This window comes from Lissotriton vulgaris, chromosome 7, assembly GCF_964263255.1.
Source record: "Lissotriton vulgaris chromosome 7, aLisVul1.2, whole genome shotgun sequence".
In the NCBI taxonomy this organism is placed as follows: Eukaryota; Metazoa; Chordata; class Amphibia; order Caudata; family Salamandridae; genus Lissotriton; species Lissotriton vulgaris.
Genome location: NC_141695.1, coordinates 1397886129 through 1397909085, shown reverse-complemented (window position 1 = coordinate 1397909085; position 22957 = coordinate 1397886129). Strand labels below are relative to the sequence as shown.

The following is a 22957-nucleotide window of genomic DNA, read 5'->3' as shown; positions in this document are numbered from 1 at the left end:
ACGCGCCCCTTTATTGTTGTAGCAGGATGTCGAAGTGTAATACAAGCTCTGTCATGCTTGGTGGTAATGATTCACACATTCAGCGCTCACCTTTGGCCAGTTAGCATCCTTCGTGAAAACAAATTTGATGCCACTCCGCTTTATGCAGAAAAACTCCACTCCCCTGCTTTCGATGGAGGTGAGAGATGCTCACCACATGGTTTCTCAAGTGCCCCCTAGATAAGCTCCTGCCTGACGCCGGCGTGGAGGACACTGGCCTTCGAGTCGCCTCCTTTGACTCAGATGCACAGTTGTCAGCATTCTGTGTATTTCTATGCACCCTATCTGTATCCTGTCTAATTGTCTCAGGATGCCAGTCTGTACCTTCAGTGTTAATTTTACTTTGACCTGTTCCTCTCTTGTGGAAATTTTTTCTCTAAAAGTAAGCCAGAGCCTGCGCATCTCTAGAAGGTCCACAACACTCTGATCATTTCAATCTGCTCAGTGCGACCTGGAAGTGGGAGCTAGCTAGCTTCTCTGCCAAAGCCCCAAGATGAGGGTATATTTCTGAGATTCTCCCACCCCAATATTGCATCAACAGCAACAACGGCCATGATACTGGCGATGGCCCACAAGAGACAGCCTCTGCTTCTCCCTCCAATAAACACCTCAGGAAAACAATACTGAATTCACATGTTCTTTTTCTTTAAATTGCTAAAGCCTTTGTGAATCAGGCCCTATCACCGATGGTGTGACTGACAATGACTGAGAAAATGATTAAGACATTATGACATAAACTGTATTTCTGTCCGTAATAAAGACCATTCCTATCACAGCCATGCAAATACACACAACAGAAAATAACATAATATATACCCCTATAATTAACTTTAAGTACCTTACAACACACATACGTCTGTTTTTAAGATCCTCTTTATATGCTAGCTATGTTTTAAAGCATGCAGTCTGGAAAGAACAGCCACCTCGCGCCTCCCTCCATTAACGTTGAAAAGTTCGTTTTTTCTGGACCCGCCCGCGGAGGTCGAAGTGATCCAAATGTTGGGATCATGATGTGCAAGAGAGATAATTAGGTGTGAGTCATTAAATTTGCGAGCCCTGAAAGCACAGTACGTTCCTCTTGTATGCTATTTTATTTGCAAGTTACGATTGTTAAAAATGCAGAACTCTCTTCCTATGCGTGTGGAAAACAATAAAGAGACGATTTTCCTCTCCTCTAGTGGTCAAACTATCCCTGTCCACCTACTGCGCAGCACGTTTTGCCTCAGTCCATTGAGCAAGCCCCCCCCAGTCATGACTGGTGTATAGGGAGTCACTCCGTAGTGAACAATTGTGTGGGTGATTACAGGTGCTGGGCAGAGAGAAAAGGAAGAGAGAAGAAGGAAGGGTACGCTAGAAAAACAGCGAGAAAGGAAGAAAAAGAAGGGAAGTAAAAGAACCTGAAAGAGCGGGATAATGAGATAGGACATGGAGGATGATGGAAGAAAGAGGCATGAGGTGGAATACCAACCCTGCTATTCAGCAGGAACTGTGGAGGGCTCCTAGGAAAAATGGTGCAATCATTGTAGTACATTACCTCGTCTGGGTGCCACTGCACCTGCTGCACCAGTGACAGCTACGCCCCTCTGTGTAGCCGGTGTTAGGTGTGGCCTGCGTCCTCCGATTCTGGAACATTTCTTTTGTTTCTTCACCCTGAACGCACCCACCCTAACCGGGCAGCAAAGGGCTCGCGTGAGTGCGCTAAATAAAAAGATTCTGTATGTTAATTCTTTATTAAACTCTGAAGAAGGCTGCCTTGCTGAAGTGAATACCACAGTCCTACAAACACACATTGTTCACACAAGAGAATTTTTTAACTTTTTTCCCTTCCAAGAACGCCCTTGGTTCTGTTCCCCAGAAGTGGGTTTAACTACGAAAATGTCCACGCTTTTCGTTATGAAAGACAACGACGATAATAATAGAAGCTTCAAAAGAAAGAAGCCACAGCTGGCTTTAAGTTGTATTTATGTTTGTTAGAAAATGAAAATATGAGCTAATACAAAGCAAAAATTATCAAATGCAGGAACATCCAGTAACAGACGTGCAGTATCTCAATACACTGTCAACCGTTGCAGCCAAAGACAATCAGAGCCAGTGAGCACTAGAACCAGGGACAACTAGAGGCAGGAGCCACAGACCACCAGAGCCAGAGACCTAAAACCAGGGACAACTAGAGGCAGGAGCCACAGACCACCAGAGCCAGAGGCCTAGAACCAGGGACAACTACAGGCAGGATCCATTAGAGTCACAGACCATCAGAGTGAGAGACCTAGAACAAGGGACACTACCAAAAGTGCATTCTGTCTGGACATGCGAGTTATGCTGTCCAGTAACTAACACTGTGACCTTACTGGAAGAAACTGCCTTCTGGCTAATACTCACATAACAGATCACTTGCCGAGAAAGGCCCCTGCCGTGAGTTTTGAGAATGGGTTATTCCTATTTATACAGTAAACAGTTTCCTTTGGTTGGGCGCTGTCTGACTTGTAAAGTTGTTTTTAGGCCTCAAGGAGGCTGTGTGTCTAGGTAGAGACTAGTGCCATTTGCAGCGCATGAGGGGCTGTGTGACCCGATATACAGTTACAGCACAAATGGAAATACCTGATCAGCAAGCTTGAATCTGGGACTGTACGGCCCAAGGGTCAAAACTCGAGAGAAACCACAGGGCACAGGCTGGCTCATGCGCACGCACCACGGTCCACGAGGCGATTCCCAGGGCCCCAGAGAGAGAGGATCTGACGTCAGCAGCGCCGCACGCTGCGAAAGGCCAATCACTGCATGACTACATGAAGTCACACACAGTGATTGGCCATTATGCAGTGCGGCTGAGCATTGTGCCACCACCCACGCGCAGCATCCAATAATGGATTGCCCTGCCCTGCTGCGCGGTGACCGGCCAATCCTGGCGCTGCATGCAGCACCAGGATTGGCTAGGGGGACACACTGACTGCTCGCTCTGTGTCGTTTTTCTAACGCCGGGGGCTGCGGCCCGGTTAAACCAGCGCCCCCCTGGTCACTCTCTATGGGGAAACTTTAATGAGCATGCTCGGGCTAGTTTCAGCCCCAAGCTTCACTTGCGCGCTACACAGATACCTTGGCTGTCTGCTGCTGCAGCTGAGTGAGTGCGTGGACTGTCACTCAAGCTGCGCAGCAGTCCAGACCAGCCCCCCTGCGCAGCGCACTCCCGGATAAGTTGGGTGCTGCCCGGATTCCCGGCGGCACTCGGCGCTTACTAACTAAATTATTCATCGCCAGTGACAGTGTTTATTTTCTTGCAGCCGCGGGTCCATGGGGCTAGTGGGGCTACGCCCCTATGACCCAATGGGGTCATAGGGGCGTGTTTATGTGACAATCCTGCACAGTGCCAATATGAGACTAGAGGGTGTAGGATGTTATTTTTTCTTGCACCCAACAAACATTATCTGTGCTGATGTTATATTGGAATTAGGAAAGTACAAATGAAGCACATTTTCTTTGTAATTCTGAACTGGGATGAAAATAAATATTTGAATATGATCAAAACACATCATTACAGTAGGTGATGACATTTCCACACATTATCGTTTGTGCGCAGTAAAACTGTATGTTGGTGCAAATGTGATGGTCATTTCAATTGATAATGAGTTGACTGTAATGACAGTGCACCAATTCACTCTACAACACTACTATGTACCTGATGCAGATCACAACATGTGCATATGATGTAAATAGGTCAGTGAGTCACTGCTTTTGTCAGAGAGATCCTTTTGTTACCTGCAGTTTGTAAGAAAAAATCCTAACATACAACTGCAAGCTAATAACGGTCATATAAGAGCTGCATGCAAACTGCAAGGAAAAGATTGGAGCGTTATGTTTCTTTCCCCATTACCCTGGTGTTTCAAAAGTAAATTGTTATCTTTTCATTTTCATCACCAGGTAAAGCCTGACAACCTGAAACCTTACCGCATTTTGAGGCAATTTCTCAGCAAACAACAAGAGGACCCCAACCTCCTTTGCTGCTCTTTCACCCTGGCTACCACCCAGCAAACACCAGTGTTAAAGGTAAGAAAACTGATGCTATATTTTTTTTCATGGGAGTTAGGGCTATGTATTTGATATTTGATATTTGATATTTATGGGTATTTGTAAAGCGCAGACGTTCGCTCCCAGGGGAGCATCATGGCGCTGAGCGAGCTACAGTGAATACTGAAAAGTGAAATGTGGTGAGAGAATTGAGGCTAGATGGCAGCCAGTACAGAGGTGTCGGGTTGTTGGTACACCCATGTCTTAAGGAGTTTTCTGAAACTGTTCTCGTTTTCAATTAGTCTAAGGCTTGCTGGAAGGTTGTTCCAGGCCCTGGCTGCCAGGACAGTAAAAGATTTCCCACCTTTAGTTTTATATTTGAATCTGGGGATCATGATGAGATTTGTCCCAGAGGATCTCAAGCAACGTGGGGGATTGTAACGCATAAAGCGATTAGCCAAGTAGTGGGGCCCTGTGTTTTGTATGGATTTGAAAACAGTGAGGAGCAATTTAAAAAGGATTCTTTTGTGCAATGGTAGCCAGTGCAGAGATTTTAGTGCTGCTGAAGCTGATGACCTTCTGGGGAGTTTTAGGACCAGTCTCGCAGCTGCATGTTGTATGCTCTGCAGCTTTCGGAGGGTGGACTTTTTCACTCCAGCCATTAATCCATTGCAGTAGTCAAGTCGGGAGAGTATTAAGGCTACCGCGACTGATTTCTAGCTGCAATGGGGAGGAAGTCAAAAAATCTTTTCAAGGATTTTATGAGTCCAAAACAGCGTCCAGCAGTAATCCTAACGTGGTCATCGAAAGAAAGGGATGAATCGAATTGCACGCCAAGGTTTCGTGCTGATGATACTGCACTGGGAGGGGCCTCCGATCCCAAGGGCCACCAGTCTTTCGGACAGAAAGACAGATTTTTACCCAGCGGAATGATTTCTGTCTTGGCACTATTGCATCTTAAGTGGTTTGTATTCAGCCATTTGAATACAACAGAGAGGCAGTTTTTGAACCGTAGGTCCGCATCCGACCACTTTTTGTCGATGGTGACGACAAGTTGTGTGTCGTCGGCATATGACGTGACGAGGATCCCATGCGATTCTATCACAGCGAGGAGGGGTGCCATGTAGATGTTAAAAAAAAGAGGACTTAATATAGACCCCTGGGGCACTCCGGATGTGATGGATTTTTCGCTGGATAGATGTGGTCACTCTCAAGGCCCTCAAGCAGTGAGTGTTTCAGGGCCTCCAGCAACCACTATGGCACAGTGAGGCAGGAGGCGGTAAGGCTGTATTTTTAGCAGTCTTTTTGTGGAAAGGGAGCTGTTGGAGATGTATTACGATACTGCACAAGATATATGTATTTATACTGAAATTTGATATTATTGCACTCCACCTTATACGTTGTACTTTGATTATTGGCAGGTTTCCTTAATATATATATTGGTAAGGCCAGCAACACCATCATGAATACAGTACAAGAGCTGATTGCAAGGTCATTCCAGGCATGGGCACTTGAACAAAAACTACATTTAAAGCAATTAGGACCTCATCAGCCTGAAATTAACCTACAAAGAACTTCCCAGGACAGAGGAAAAATGTCAAAACGTACATTCTCAAATGCCTGGTACACAAAAGCTGATTGGCTTACAGGATGCCCTATAAGAAATTCTCTGTTTTGCTTCCCCTGCTTGCTGTTTGGTGCTGACTTTTCTTGGACATGTCAAGGAATCACTGACTTGAAGCATTTATCTAAAAAAATAAAGAAGCATGCATTCACAAGAAATCGTATGGAAAACCTGACAAGACTGGGAATGTTGGGGGAAGACGCACCAATTGAGCAGCAGATAAATGATGCAAATCGCAAAACCATACAAAAACACAATGAGGCCGTTGATAAGAACAGACAAATTCTATCCAAGATCATTGATTGCATTCGTTTCTGTGGTGCTTTCGAACTGGCATTGCGAGGCCATGACGAATCAGAAACTTCCTCAAAACCTGGGATCTTCTGAGGCCTAGTGGATTTAATGGCAACCATAGACAAGGATTTGAAAACACATTTAGCACTTGCTACAGTCTTTAAGGGCACCTCTAAAACAATACAAAATGAACTCCTTGAGTGTATGCTCGAAATTATAAGAAGCCATATTGTGCAAGAGATGCGAAACACAGATGTTGTGGCTATTCAGGCTGATGACACCACTGATGTGGCCATTTAAACACAGTCCGTGTTAGTGTTTAGGTACCTCACAGTGACAGAAACGTTGTGGAGAGGTTCTATGGTTTCACACATTTAAGAGACTCTAGTGCAGCAACCATTACTGAAGTTATACTGTGTCAACTGAACTTATTTTTTCTGGACCTGCCTCAAAAACAAAAACTTATTGCACAAAGCTATGATGGTGCGTCCGCAATGAGTGGAAACCTTAGTGGAGTACAGAAACGAATTTGAGATGTGTACCCTAATGCTCATTTTGTGCACTGTTACGCCCATCAACTCAATCTTATTATGCAACAGGCAGTATCAAAGATCAGAGAGACATGAGTTTTCTTTCAGGATATAGGAGGCATGGCAGCATTCTTCTCACGTTCCCCCAAAAGAACAGAAGCCCTTCATGAGATTGTGGACAAAAGCGTTCCAAGGGGATCCTCAACTCGTTGGAACACAACATTCGTACAGTCAACCTAATCTTTGAAAATAGGAAGGGCCTTGAGAAATGTTTTGCTGCCATAGGAGCCAATGAAGAGTTTGATCACACAAGTCAGAATGAAGCCCATGAAGTTATTAGAACACTACAAGACAAAGAGTTTCAGTTCTTGCTGTTTTTATTTCATGAAATAATGCACGATGTCGATGTGTTATATGATCAGTTACAACGAAAAGACATAGATAATGTCTTTGTGAAAGACTCTACCACTACATTTGTACAAAGCATAAGGAAAGTGAGAGATGGGGTTGACAATTTAGAGAACAAACTGCTGGAGCATTCTGCTTTTGCAAACCGCAGGCAAAACATCACCTCTCTGGTTCGAATTGCAAAGGAGATATGTGACATTGTAATTGTGCAGGCACAAGAACGTTTTTCATTCACTAAACATTTGGTGAGTGCCACATTATTGCAAAGTCAAGAGTTTGCACAATATGAAGAATCCTTCCCGGAGCGTGCTCTGAATCAGGCTGTGGAAGCATATCCTATGCTCAAAAAAGAGCAGCTGAGAACTGAGTTGACTGTACTGTACCGAATGCCTGTGTACCGGAAGGCCACAAGTGCCTTGACTTTGCTGACTTTGATATATAAACTGATTATGCAAAAGTTACTTACAGAGACAGTGATTTTACTAAAAATTGTCATTACCACTCCAATGACAACAGCTGAAGCTGAACGATGTTTTTCAGCCTTAAAGCGCATTAAGACATTCCTCAGGAACACCATGCTAGAGGAAAGACTCAATGCTTTGGCGATGCTCTCTGTAGAGAGCAAGCTAGTCCAAAAAATACCGGACTTCAACATGAAAGTAATTGACAAGTTCGCTACACTGAAAGAGAGATGTCCAAATTTCATTTACAAAAAGTGAATGCTGCTACTTGTTTGTTGAATAAAAAAATACTGATTGAGATACTCAGAAATGCATTGTTATCTCTGTTTTTAAAAGTTTTCTAGTGTTTGTTCCTATTTGGGGACTAAACAGATTTTAATGATCAAATGGCATAGTAAGTACATTTTGTTTCACCTAAACACTATAATCTGTGTGGAAAGGTGATAAACTCACATGCGTTCTAATGGAAACGTGGTAAAGGTAAGGCGTGGTTCCCAATGCTTTGTGAAGGCTGTTTCCCAACTGCTGTGCAACTTCTTCCATTCTTAGAGCTGAGATTTTCATAAAAGTCTTATAGTCTGAATTCAGCACCTGAGCGTAATAGGACGGAATGTATGAAGCTCTGTGGGTATACTGAATAAGCAGCTACCTATGTTATGCCATCTATTAATATAATAACTGCACTTTCACAATTGCTTTATTAACCTTCCTGCATTTTCAAATTTGCTTGAAAATGCACGATTTTTCTTCTATTTTTTCAGTATTTTCTTGGGGGGCTGACACCCTTAAACCCCCCCTATGGGGTTCGGGCTCACTCGCTCACTACGGTGCAGTATGCAAATCAGTTTGCGGCCCACCACTTTCAAATGTCACCAGCCGCTACTGGTGTATGCACAGAGTTTACCCACAAACGTAAGACTGGTGGGCTGGCCCAGCGCCTGCGCGGGCTGTGCGCATCATTGTTAATAAATAGCTCAGGGCTCTGGGCGTGGTTTCAGTACGTTGCTGGCCACCAACTATAGCACTGCGTATATGTGTGCCATTATTGTAGGCACTGCCCCTACAACTCTACACTGACAACGAGGTGGTCGCGCCACCCCGCCGCACCTAAGCTACGGACCCAGCGCCTACCTCCTTATCAGCCATCGCAGAAGCAGCTCCACGGTGTCTCCCGGCCGACCTGCCCGCTTCAGCAGCACCTTCTCCCGAGTGCTGCACGTCGCTGATTGCAACACTCGGCGGTGGTGGCACATGTGCGTCTATGTGCCTGGCTTGCCTTTCGCGGCTCCTGCACCGCATACTGTGTGCTGCCTTGCACGCACTCATTCCCGGCCAAGGACGGCCCGCACATCCTGCCTGAGCTGCACGTCGGCCGCGCATGGGCGCGCGCCCGGCATTATTCCACGCTGCCCCCCGGCTCTGTGCCCAGCCCCCAGAGCTCCTGGTGAGTGACGCAGTCGCGCGCATGGGCTCAGTGCTGAGAGATAAGGCCCCAAGTTGAAGTGCCCTATGCTGCCACAGAGGCTTTAATACTGGACGCTAACCATCATCACCTGCGCCCAGCACATACTTATCTGCTGCCAGCTAGTGGAACAAGTTGTTAGCTGTGCCTGCATATCTAGTCTACAGTGTGCCTGGTTTATTTGATCTCCAGCCCAGCTACCACGTTGGTTCCCTACTCTTTTCCTGCCCAGTGCCCTCCGCTCCGGACACACACACTCCACAGTGCACCCTCGCAGCTGCATACTCCCACCATCTTCACCTACCTCGCCACCTGAACGCTGTTACTTCAGTGGCTGCCTCCCTTGGACCTCCTCCAGAACCCCGCCCTGCACTCAGGCCCGGAAGCTTGCACAAGTCTAACGTGCCTGTAGCTGCGCCAACATGGCCACGGTTCCCCCGCTGGAGCCTTTCGCCTTTACTGGGCCCCCGCCATCCCAGGCTGCGCGTTGGAAAGAATGGGTAGAGCGCCTCGAGAACTTCTTTGAGGCGGCAGAGATTGTGGCTCCGGGACGCAGGTCCATGCTGCTCGACCTTGGCGGGGCAGACATTCACAAAATCTTGAAGAAGATCAGGGAAGGTGGCCCACCCAGAAACTACGCCACAATGCGCGACACCATTACCACATACTTTGAACCATTCACCAGCCCCGACTATGAGCGGTTCCTGCTCCGTCAGGCCCACCAGCTACCGGAGGAGTCAGCGGATGTGTTCTACGCCAGGCTGAAGGAGCTCGCAAGCACGTGCACCCTCCCGGACGAGGACGATGAAGTTCGCACCCAATTCATCCAAGGCTGTGCTTCCTCGAAGCTACGGAAACGTGTTCTGCAGGAGAACAACATGCCAATGAGGGATATCTTGATGCTAGGGCGCTCCAAAGAACTGTCGAAGACCAGAGCTACGCATATGGATCCTAAACCTATCACCTCTGTCAAGACGGAGCCGGTGTGCGCCATTCAGACGGACTCAGCAGAAAAGCACCCAAGACCCTCCAGGCAAGCGTCCTCCAGGCCCGCCCACCCCTCACGCGGCTGCCAAAAAAAAAAAAAGTCAATAGCATCCCTCATTAACTCTGAAGATTGTAAAGATGCTTTCAGCATACCATCTACAAGTGGAAAGGATCTCCTACAGGGAATCACTTCAGCTTGGGTATCAATTTTGAGAGGTCATCACATAGCTTTTTCATAAACATACCCCACAGACCACAAAACTGAAAAAAGCAAAAGGAAGATGAAACAATATTTTAGTGGCATCCCTAAACAACAAAACTCAAGCAGAATAATGTTAGCCTTGACTTTTTTATGGTTTGCTTGTAAAACAAAGTTACATTGTATTGGCCCCTTCAAGAAGAAAAAAATAACTCTTTCAATCTCTTTTTCCTTTCTTTGAATGGCATTTAGTTTGTGGTTGTGCAGGTGTTTTTTCAGTGTTTATGTGTTTTCACTGTTGAGGGCTATTTCTCTTTCAGTGGGGTTTTATCAGTTATTATAGGTTTAAACCTAAAACCCCACAGCCTAGCTACATAATTACACTGCACTCAACGCTCCATACACTCCAAATACGACTCACTGCCACATAATAACACGCCACATAATTTCACTGCACTCAATGCAACATACACTCCAAATACCACTCAGTGCCACATAATTACACCCCACATAATTACACAGCACTCAATGCAACATACACTCCAAATACCACTCAGTGCCACATAATTACACGCCTCAAAATTACACGGCACTCAATGCAACATACACTTCAAATACCACTCAGTGCCACATCATTTCACGCCACATAATTACACTGCACTCAATGCAACATACACTCCAAATACCACTCAGTGTCACATAATTACATGCCACATTATTACACTGCACTCAGTGCAACATACACTCCAAATCCCACTCAGTGCCACATAATTACACGCCACATAATTACACTGCACTCAATGCAACATACACTCCAAATACCACTCAGTGCCATATAGTTATATGCAACATAATTACACTGCAATCAATGCAACATATACTCCAAATACCACTCAGTGCCACATAATTACACACCAAATAATTACACTCTACTGAAGGCAACACACACTCCACACAATACCACTCAGTGCCACATAATTATATGCTACATAATTACAGTGCACTCAACGCAACATACACTCCAAATACCACTCAGTGCCACATAATTACATGCCACACAATTACACTGCGCTTAATGCAAAATGCACTCCACACACCATGACGCAATTGCACTAAGCATAATTTCACAGAACACCACACTTCCAGGCCACACAATTCAACTCCACACATTTCCAATACACACCGCATAATTACACACCAAACACCATATTTCAACTCCAATACTCCACAATCCACAACGTACCTCCAATCCACACCATATAGGGCCATATGTATCATCAATCTGATTTGCGATTCTCAAATAGCGATTTTTTAAGAAATCGCTATTTGAGAATCGCAAATAGGTATGTATGTACAAAATCGAATTTTTTGGGCCATTTCTTAAAATTCCTTAATTGCTATTAGCAAATTGCAATTAAGGAATACTTTCCGATTCATTTCCAGGAAGTTATTCTCAATTTGCGATTCGCCATTTGCTAATCTCAAATTGAGAATAATTTTAAGGGTGCAGGGGTGTCCAAAAGACACCTTGTTGCACCCCTGAAATATGCATGGGTGCACATGTGGCGCACATACATGCCCTAAGGGCATGAATGTGTGACATGGCACTTTGAAAAATGCAAAAAAGTGAATTTTTCAAGGAATTCGTATTTGCATGATACATATGGCCCATAGTGTCACCATCTGACCACCAAACATCATTCACCACCACCATTTTGCATCACGCACCACCTAAGCATCACGTCAGTCTGCCCATGGAATCTGGCATCTGTTGACTCTCCCCTAGTGTCTGTCCGCTGCTCGTGTTCTAATTAAATTACTGTTTTCAAACATCCACTCCCCTGTTATTTATGTTCTGGTCCCCCATAACAACAAAATTATGACAAACAAAAATGAGAACAGGCAGGAAGTAGTTGCCAGCAGTGCAAGCACAAAAAAAGTAGAAGATCATTTTTATGTTCAATTTTTTTTAATCAGGTTTTTCAGTTACATATAATGTTGCCTTTGTTTGTTTTTCCTTTCCTGTGTCTCCCGACAGGATTTGCTTCTGTCAATCAATCAATCAATCAGTCATTTGTTAAGCGCACTACATACCCGCGAGGGTCTCAAGATGCTGGGGGGGAGGTGGGGGCCGCTACTGATCGAACAGCCAGGTCTTTAGTGTCCTCCTGAAGATCAGCAGGTCTTGGGTCTGTTGTAGGCTCAGTGGGAGGGTGTTCCATGTCTTGGCGGTGAGGTGGGAGAAGGATCTCCCGTCGGTGGTTGTTCTTTGGATGCGCGGGGCGGTGGCAAGTGAGAGGTCGGCAGAGCGTAGCTGGCGTTTGGGGGTGTAGAAGGAGAGCCCTCTTGTCTGGTAAATTAGGTTCTTTTAGTATGCTGGTTTTCCAAGGAGTGTTAATGTTTGCCCATCAGGAAGAGATGCTTGCTTTTGCATCTGAAAGGCTATCTCTGCCCTCTCACCAGGGGACTGATTAACATATGCATGCTTACAAGAAAAAAAGTCAGAAGGTCAAGAAGTAAATTTTATTTTGCATTTCACTTCCGCGCTTTGGGACTATGACATTAGATACCAACATCTATTTTGTAAGTCTTGCCTAGACAGTGATTGCGCTGTCTCTTCGAGACCTGCTGTATTCAGGTATGGACTTTAACCCCCACCCATTTTCTGCCCATCTTTTCAATTGGCTCCTTTTACTGTCCTTTGTAAATGGTCGCCTTTGTTTTGTTAATAGGCTTAGTAATCCCTCCTTAGTACCTCCTTTTCTCATGTTATAACTTCCCACAAGGACTGCCCTGCTTACATGTGTTGTTACTTTGTATGTTTTATTTAGTCTTTGACCACTATTTTCTTACATGACTTTCTTCTACATCCTGTTGCAGGCATGACACGCTCTCCTGCAACTTTGGTTTTATTTTTGCAGTGCAGCATGCCGTGTTTGGACTTTAACAATGGTGCGACTTTTCATTTGTTGTGCACGGCTCACCCAAGTCTATTTTTGCAACATTATATTTTTTAGGTCGAGCCTGGGCAGCGCCTGCGTTGCTCTGTGAGGCATGCTGTATTCGGGTATGGTGTAACAAAAAAGTTTTCCTTTCTGTGTAATTCACTATATCTAGACTCAAGACCTTATTATACAGTTTGGAATAGAACCTGAAGTATATACCTCAACACACAGATTGTAAAATATTTGTCTCGATTTTATTTTTTTTAAAACTGGCATTTAATGCCAAAGTGTCATGATTTTTTCATACATTCAATACAAAATTCACAGTATATTTAAAAGTTACCGAATTCACACAAAATACATAGTGTACATATCACAAAAACAAAATACAATTAAAAACAGGTCCTTTTGTCGACGTGTTTTGGTGTCTTGATCTTATTTTGTAAACACCTTCCTCAGGACAGGTCAATTTTTAAAAAAACATCAAATCTGAAAACAAATACATACAATTAATATCAAAAAGAGGTTGTGTGGTTTACCTATACTTCATCTAAATTATTAGGTATCATAATAAGGTCAAGAGAGTCTTACTTAAAAAGCATATATCTCTGGTTCTTCTAGTTATCCTTTGAAGTGGACCGGTAATAAACTTTTGGTCCTTCTTCCAGAGGTTCAACGGGACATCATCCTGTATTTAGGGATGGCATGAATAGATTTCTAAGTATGGGTCTTCTATTTGTAAAAAGTGCTGATCACTATTTCACTTATTTACAGCTGAAGTAACTAGTTGAGCTACTCACATGTTACATCACATAGAGTTTTTCAAAATGCAGGGGCATCGTCTTGGGTACTAATGCTCCTGGGGGGAATTCAATCCTCCTTGACTATTTTGTCCAGTACGTCTTTATCTTGATCGTACCACCTTACGATTTTCAGTGTATATAGCTAAGAATACACCTACAATTAAAATGGAAGGAATTTCGTCAGTGTTTTTGCATACATCTGTCGATTTGTTTGTTAGTTAAGAGACTAAACTTCCTAACTCAATATTAGTGTACCCATTTCACTTTACACATCGTCATATTTTTTACTTTTAATTTAGTTTTAAATCCATTTTAGTTTATGTATCATCATATATTTTCCTTTTAATTTAATTTTAAGATCAGGTGTATTGACAAGTTAGTGCTTTCCTGGTAAATCCACATGTCATTAGAATGGTAATAGAATTCAATAGTGTGGCGTTTCCTAATTCTTTACAAACAAACTTATTGCTCTGGAATAGAGTTTGAAATGTTAGCGTTTCCCCATTCCTTGCAAACCAACTCCTAACTTAAGGAAAGAATTTGGGGCGTCTAGCATATCCTAATTACTTATACACAAGCTTCTTGTTGTTCCTATCAGTTACAAACAGAGCTCCACTTTCTCACACATAACAGCCATTAAAGACGATTTTTAATGTCGGGCTTCTCACTAACCCGGTTACGGTATTGAGTCTAACTTCAAGCTCTCACCCGTCTTTTAATTTCGGGCTTCTAACTACCGAGGTTATGGTCATAGGTCTGACTGCAGGCTCTCACCCGTCTTATGCTCAATATCGTAATCCCAGCGTGTTCCTTACCTAGTGTAAAGGTGAATGATTGTCCGCGTCGGCCTCCTTCCGGGTTCCTTAATGGTATGGCCACGGGATTTTCACTACGCCTTTATATACCTCCCACTTAATGATTTAATTTGCTTGTTACCCTAATTGTATACTGATTGACTCTCTACCGCGTCACGTGATTTGCCTACGTACACGTGACCGAATGTTTATATATTTTTTTAGTTTACGGGCGCCATTTTTGTAGTTTTTGATTTCATTAAGTGTCGGTATTGTAATCTTCGCATCCCTAAAAGTCTGCGTTAATAGCGTTGTTGATATATTCATTTCCATTATAGTACTCAGCTAGTATTTTCGGAATGATTCTAATTTGGTTTCCGGTTTTCAGTTCACAATACTTTTGTGTCTTACATAATGACCAATCGAGGTTTCCTGTATATTAAACTCATATGTTCAACATTTGTAGCGTTATTTTGAAAACATATATCTACATTGCAAAGAACGATTTCTTACATATAGGATTATTTTGCACATCTACAATATACTATTCATCATCACGAGTTTTCCTATATTGTTATTACATGTTAAGGAATCTTGTACATACATCGTATGGTCAAGCATCATTGTCCATAATAAAGATGATATTACATCACGATACTTTTGAGTCGTATATAATGACCAACAGAGGTTTCCTGTATATTCAGCTCGTATGTTGAGCATTTCTAGCGTTTTTTAAAACATAAATCTATATTACAAAAACGATTTCTTACATGTAAGATTATTTAACACATCCACAGTATACTCTTCATCATCACGTGGTTTTCTCTATTATTACATGTCAAGGAACCTTGTACATACATCGTATGGTCAAACATTATTGTCCTTAATAAAGACGATATTGCATACATATAATTATTTTCAGTGGCCAATTTTATGTCTAAATATCAAGCACATCAACATCAGAACAATGTCCTAGGTCTCATTTTCAGGCTGTGCATCGAATATATTCATATTATTAGTATTTATTCATTGCCACTATTTCTGCATATACATCATTCAAATTTGTTCATAGACATCAGGATTTCAAAACATTATAGTCATTGAGAACACTGTTTTCCTAATAACTAATACAACTGTAAATTAGCTATCCAGATACAAAAAGACATTATTTCTTTTTGCACTTCATGGTTGTTATCTGATCATCCTTTCCCACTCTTCCCTACTGTTTAGACCTTGGTGGTAGGTTTTGAATTTTGACATGTAGAATTGCTCTCTTTGTTTACGTTTCTTTTCCATGTCACCACCCCTAAATGAGGGTTTGATTCTCTCTAAAATGAACCAATGAAGGTCCTCTAGTCCATGTTTATTATCGATCCAATGTTCTACCAGGGGCGCATTCTTTTTGTGATTTTTTAAGGCTGATCTATGTTCGGTTAGTCGCAGGCGCATTTCTCGTCCTATTTCTCCTATATATCCCTTAGAACAAGGACAAATGATCAGATATACTACATTTGCAGTCCTGCAATTCACATGCTCATTCACGTATTCGGGTATGGGCCACTAAACTCAATGGTACTTGCAATACATTTATTAAATTCAAAACAAATAGTTGTATAAGCAATTGGTTGCGCACAGGAAGGAGAGAAGGTTTAAGGGAAGTGGTAGTGCTGGGTAGTGAGAAGGGAACCACTTCCCTTAAACCTTCAACTATTTGTTTTGAATTTAAACAAATGTATTAAAGTACCATTGACTTTAGTGGCGCTTTCCTGTGGTTTGCATTTCATGCATTTTGTAATTACAGTATGTGTTACATACATGAGAATTATTCAGGAGGTAGGTAGTATCAGTGTTGTAGTATTACACACAACACAAGATTGCCATTTGCCTCTATTTCGAATTTATTTCTACTAATTAGTCATGGACTACCTTTGTATTCCCGTATTGTATCCAGGTCCGGTTTGACTTATTGGGTTACGCCATTATCTATAATGGGTATTCGGGTATGGAATTGAATCTTCTTCCCCTCCCCGCCCATATTTTCAATTGACAGCTTTGACTTCTGAATGTTGACTTTTGATTTGTTAATAGGCTTATCAATCCCTCCTTAGTACTTCCATGTCTTCAGGTGCAACCTCCCATAAGGACTGGACCTTTTACTGTGTTCTTACTGTATAGCTTGCATTAGCCCTTGGGAAGAACTATTTGCTTAATTAATCTAAAGAGCACTGATGGGACGCCAGCTTTAGCAATGCCGGCTGTTGTTTTTGTTTTGGTATTTGAAGCGTGCTTTCACGTATTATATAACTTTTAAATATGCCCCCTCTCTCCCGCTGCATGGACGCTTTGCAAAGCGGGCGCTGTGTTAATTCGAGACATCTATAGAAGCTTCCCACATTGTTCCCTCTCTTTCCTCCATCCATGCCCTTTGCATGGCTTGTTTTAATTTCTCTTCCCACCTCCCACACCCTCAGCACTGCATGCCCGCCTCTCAAAGAGATCCCTGTTTATTTATAATTTAAATTGCTAGATCCTAGGTAGGAGATTAAATGTTTTGCTAAAAATTAAAGAATGTTGAGCCTCGCAGAGGCTCAAACACTAGTCCCCAACTCCAGAGCCAGGAGCTCCGACCGCTGAACCACAACCTCTCCCTCTAACAGCAGCATGATAACAAGCATTTGCATTTCAATAGGTCCCACATTTGGTAGAGTTTAAGCTATTGGCATTGTAAATGACAATGCCTTTTGTTTACGTTTTAAAAATCAATACATAAAGGCATTGTCATTTACAATGCCAATAGCTCAAACTCTTGTAAATGCAAGGCCTATTGCATTGCAAATGCTTGTCTTCATCTTCAACCCTGTTGCCTCTTTCTGCACTTGTGTTCCTTCTTTGTGTACCACTCGTGCCTCTTTCTGCATCCCTCTTTTTGTACCCCTCCTGCCTCTTTCTGCACCGATGTTGCTTCTTTCTGTACCTCTGTTGCTTCTTTCTGCACCACTCATGCTTCTCTCTGCACCCCTCTTCCTTCTTTCTGCATCCCTCTTGCCTCATTTTGCACCTCTCTTGCCACTTTCTCTACCCCTTTTCTCCCTTTTTGCATCTCTGTTGCTTCTCTCTGCACTTCTCTTGATTTCTGCACCTCTCCTGCTTCTTTCTGCATCCCTCGTGCCGCTTTCCTTACCCTTCTTCCCTCTTTATGCACCCTTCTTGCCTCTTTCTGCACCCCTGTTCCTTCTTTCTGTACTTCTTTTGTTTTTTTCTGCATGTCTTGCTTCTTTCTGTACCCCTTTGTCCCTCTTTCTGCACCCCTCTTCCCTCTTTTTTACCCTTCTTGCCTCTTTCTATACCTCTGTTGCTTCTTTCGGCACACCTCTTGCTACTTTCTACACCTCTCTTCCTCTTTCTGCACATTTTCTACCTATGAAGGCATAGTTATGAATTAGCATTTGAAAAACCTTGGAAATTCGCTGGAAAAAAACAAAGGTTTCAGGGAAGTGATAGTTATGAATAAGCAATTGCAAAACCTTTGAAATTCACTGAAAAACCATAGGCTTCAGGGTCTTTATTGTTAGAAATTAGCATTATAAAAACCTTAGAAATTCACTGAAATAAAACAGGTTTCAACGACGTCATAGTTAGTTGGTCATTTCACTCATACAAAACCAGAGAAATTTGCTCATATGGTTAGTTGAACAAACTATAACTTGCGCCCCCTCAATGCACTGCTGAGGACTTCATATATTACATCACTCATGAAATGGTCAATGACATCACTGACGAAAATTACTGTTGACACCTCAAATGACATCACTGAAATATTGATATATATACGCATGTGAGATCAAGGCTCTCTGGAGCCGAAACGGGTAATGGCCAATCGAGCTTGAGGAAAATAAACAGATTCTGTGCACTAAGTTGTGGTCCGTGCTCTATCTTTTCAGGAATTGCAGCCACAGGTGCAGTGGAGTTTTCAGGATATACATATACATATATATGCACGTGCGTGCACACACACTTTTGTTTTCAAGTTCTGGTCAGTTAATCCGTTAGTGTTTACTTTTCTTGCAGCTTTTGTCATTTTTGGAGTATTAAGCTGATAAATGTATGCACCTTTTATATTGTTTATTTAATTATTTGTGTGATTTAATTGGTTATGTTTGTTTATAGTTAAATTCTATTAGTTATGTTTTGCTTAGAATTTTTTTCTGTTATGTTGTCCTATGATGAACGCTAAGCTATATTATACTGTTAAAAATGTAGTTTGATTGTTTTGAATTTTACATATATATTATTATTGTGATTTTCCAATATATTATTGTAATTGTAATTTTTTTAATTCATGTTATGGATTGAGTTATATTTTTATTTGCAGTGATTTCTTTTTGTTTGGGTGATTTACCATATTTATTGTTAACATTTGTATGTTTAACACCTTAAGTGCTGCGCCCGTCCAACGGCCGACGGCACCACTACCTCGGGAGTGCTGCCGTCGGCCGTTGGACGTTCCAACTGCACCTGCGCAATGGAACGTCCAGCACTGGAGCTGGACGTTCCATAGCAGCTAAGGTGTTAATGTTTATTTTAATCTTTTGTTTAACATAAAAACAAGTAATTTTTGTATAATAATAATAATAACAATAATAATAATAATAATAATAATAATAATAATAATGTAAGTTTCTTTTAGCAATATTGTAGTCTATATTTTTTAGGTGATAGTTTTTTATTATATACATGTGTATTTGAAGATAACAATGTTTTTTTTGGTTCCAATATTTTAGGTTTCGATATTAGTAAAAACGATATTTTGAAAACAGCGATATTTGTGTTCTCAATAATATTTAAGCATATGAAGGCAGTTTTAATATTACGTTTCCAATATTTTTGTATATCAGTAGTGAGTGCCTTGATATTCTTTTATTAAACCAGTTAAAAGTAAGGGGTATATTTTGTTCTACTGACAATAGGTGGTTGCAGAGGGATTCACATTACAAGCAGTGTGATATTTATTGCAAGTATGCTGTTGTACACTGATGTATTTCACCAGGAAAAACATGGTCAAATGTATTCAGAATTAAAATGCCTGGGAAGAAGGTAAACATGCAGGGCAGGAACTCATGATAGTAGGTACTTAGCTTGCTGAACATGGTAAATATCCCAAATACCAGCACAGTGGACCAAGTATTGAGGGATGCATGATCCTGAAAAAACGCTGCTGTATGTGGTGTTTGTTGACCTATGTTCTGCCTTTGACTATGTTCTTAAATACTTTCTCTGGAGTGTGGTGAATAATATGGGAATCCAACCTGCCCTTTTTAATATCCTGATAAAACTGTATCATAATAATTAATTATGCCACAGTGCGCTGAGGCACATCAGGGAAAAACATAAGTCCCAATATGGTGAATAAAGGTGTGGTGAAGGCACACTCACCTGCTTGTCTTTTTCCTGTATATTAACAAGGTGATTTATTTTGGAAGCACCAAGATGTATAGCATCTCGGTGCTTCCCAAATCTCAATCTTGATCTTCCCAGACAATGCTTTATTAGTTTCAAATATGTCTATTGGCCTCCAGAACCTCTTAGATACATTTAATGAGTCTTTAAACATCTGTCTGTTAATACCTCTAAAACAAGTTGATGGTTTTCAAGCCCTGATAGGGTTTTGTGAATGCCTTACTCTTGGACAATTCACCTTTGGGACTAATCAAAGATTTTGAATGTCTAGGACTAAAACATTGAAGAAACCTAAAATGCAGAAACCACATCATGAGGTCAATGAGTTTCATGGCTCAGGACTAAGGTGAAAAATGTGCTTTGCTATGAAGCATGGTGGTCCAATGGTCTCCTCTGCTTTGGAAGTGAACAGAATCTCAATGCCAAAATGCATCCTTTATGGCGTGGACATTTAGAGTTATTACAGTGAGACTCCACAGGTTTTTATACTGTATTTGTGTATGTATTTGAGCTTATATAGCACACAGCTACCCGCAGTGGGTTTCCCGGCGCTTGCTTAGGGAACCCGTCCTGGTATTCCCCTGTGAGATAACCCCAGCAGGGTATCCACAAGGTGAAAGCCAGGCATCCCGCCACGAGGGGCCGTTGTGGAGATTAAGCAAGCTATTGCCCAGAGTCGCAGAGTGTGAACCCGTGAGTCGAGAAGGCACCAGAGCGAGAATTATCGAGTCTGTGGAATTTTTAGCCCAAGACCCGCCGAGGCGGGGAATTGAACCCTGGTCCAGGGCCGATCTCAGCTTCCGGGTCTGCCGCCTCTAACCCCTGAGCCACACTTCTCCACTTCTGTGTCCACCAACTAGTACACTAAATATCCCTCTGTTGATGGGCTTTAGTATTATGAGCATATCTTTAGTCAGGATCAGATAACTCCTTTATTGGGTGAGGATGTGGGGGAAGTCTAACTTAAGCCACTGCATGACTAATGTTTTGTGCTTACTGAGGGGCAGGTCATTAGACATCTGCAAAATGGTGACAGAGGGGCAGACTGCAGTTATGCACTTCAGAGTCTGTCTAAACCAGTATGACAGTCCTGTTTATAGTCATGTTTGATACTCGACTACACAATATTTCAAGCTAAAAAATATCCCCAAATATTAGACATTTCTTGATGAAGTCGAGCCTGCCCTATTGTAAGTCCTGAGGTGTTTTACCCCTAGGCATATTCATGTTTAAGTGGGGTCTCCAATGCCAATCACCATACGTTCTATTTTCATTGTCCCAACATGGTTAAGACAGAAATACACTTATTATTTCAATGTCCTTTGTACAATTCAAAGAGACGCATCAGCTTTTAGAAACGTGAAATGGATACATCCATTAAAGTTGTTTTTATGCTATCACACTAACTGTTGGCAAGTGAGGCAATTAAATGCCATTTTACTAATTTTTTACTTGTTTGTGTTTATGTATGACTGTGTTAATTTATGCAGTTTTATCCAAATTGTTTAAGCTTGTTTATGGGTTTGTTACTCGAGGAAACTTAACTCTGCAACAAAAATTCAGAAATGTTGCTCAACATGAACGGCAATATGAAAGAAAGTTCTCTGAACCTACTCGCCATGTAATATACACTCTCTTTTGTCTCTATGTTCAGGCATCGTCGGAGACTGGAAGAACAATTTTACTGTTGCTCAGAATGAGAAATTTTATAAAGAGTTTGAGAGGCAGATGTTGGGGACCACCCTGCGCTTTCGTACCTCCATCTAAGTGTGGCCATATCTCTCCTGTTACAATGATTACATTTCTTCTCCATTTTAGTTTAAATTTTTTACTAGGTATCTTTTTGAGATTGAGGTTTAAACATGTTTTTGAGTAAGACGACCAAATCCCACAGATATGTTTATTTTGGGTACACATTGTTCTGTAGTCTGCACTATTAGTTTCAGGGACATATACTAGAATGCAATGTCCTTGCTTTATTTTGTGCTCGTAAGAGAAGACAGTTACCCAGACTAAGCAAAGCTGTTTTTCATCTCTGTCAGAATGAGAAGGCGGGTGATTATTAGTTAAATAGCTTCCGCTTTGAATTCAGTCAAGAGGCACTCCATTTAAACGTTATCATAGATGCTGCAGAGAATTGTGAATGAGATACAGTTTTGCAGGCCCGGCACAGTCTAAGAAGGGCGATAACTGCACTGGTAGAGGTGTGTAGGCTTGCACACTAAGACTGGGTGCATTCGTTAATGCACTGAATCCGGCATTATGAGACATGACACCAAAGTATGGAGTTGGATCATCACAGCTGGGCCTTGCAGAAGGGTACTCCCACCATGCTCTCACCTATGTAGAAGTATGAGTAATAGATAGGATTAATATTTGGAATAATCAACATATTTGAATTATTTGTGTTTTCCACCATTCTCATCATGCTTATAACAATGATGTGTCTTATATGTCTAATAATAACAGTTGTTTTACTTACAAGGATTGCATCATTTCAATAAACATTTGGAAATGTATTATTGTCTCTTCTTTTTGTGAAACCTTGGGCACGCAAAAGTGACAAACGAAAGGGTTAGATCTGTTTCTGAAGATGTCATGTGAGAGGTTGCAGACAGCATCTATAACTCTGAAGAGTTAGCAGTTTAGATGCAGTACTGTGAGCTAGCCAAACCAACATTTACTGATGATATAAGAGTACTCAGTCCCTGTATTATGAGGTTTTGCTGATTTAATCCTCAGTCCTACTAAATTTGCAAGAATTCTGTAATGTGGCACCACCAACGTTTGATTTGATATGTATTTAATGGGTCTCCAGAGTAGTTTCTTGAGTGTGCCCAAGGGTCCATTATTGCCTTTATACAGAGACATCCATGGTAATAAGGGTTTATACTCCTCAGGTTTAATAGGAAGCACCTTTTTGTTTCTGTAGGCTGCTCAAGCTTGGTTTTCTAA

General features: G+C 41.9%; 1 protein-coding gene across 1 annotated transcript in view; it reads left to right on the top strand.

The window, feature by feature from the left end:
• LOC147705714 (sulfotransferase 1 family member D1-like) overlaps positions 1 to 22411 on the top strand; it is a 332723-nt gene extending 310312 nt beyond the window's left edge. Inside the window, exon 8 of the mRNA XM_086928974.1 lies at positions 21657 to 22411. Within this exon, the coding sequence (XP_086785100.1) occupies positions 21657 to 21769 (113 nt within the window). The 3' untranslated portion in view covers positions 21770 to 22411. The remainder of the gene's footprint in view (positions 1 to 21656) is intronic.
• The last annotated feature ends 546 nt before the right edge of the window (positions 22412 to 22957 follow it).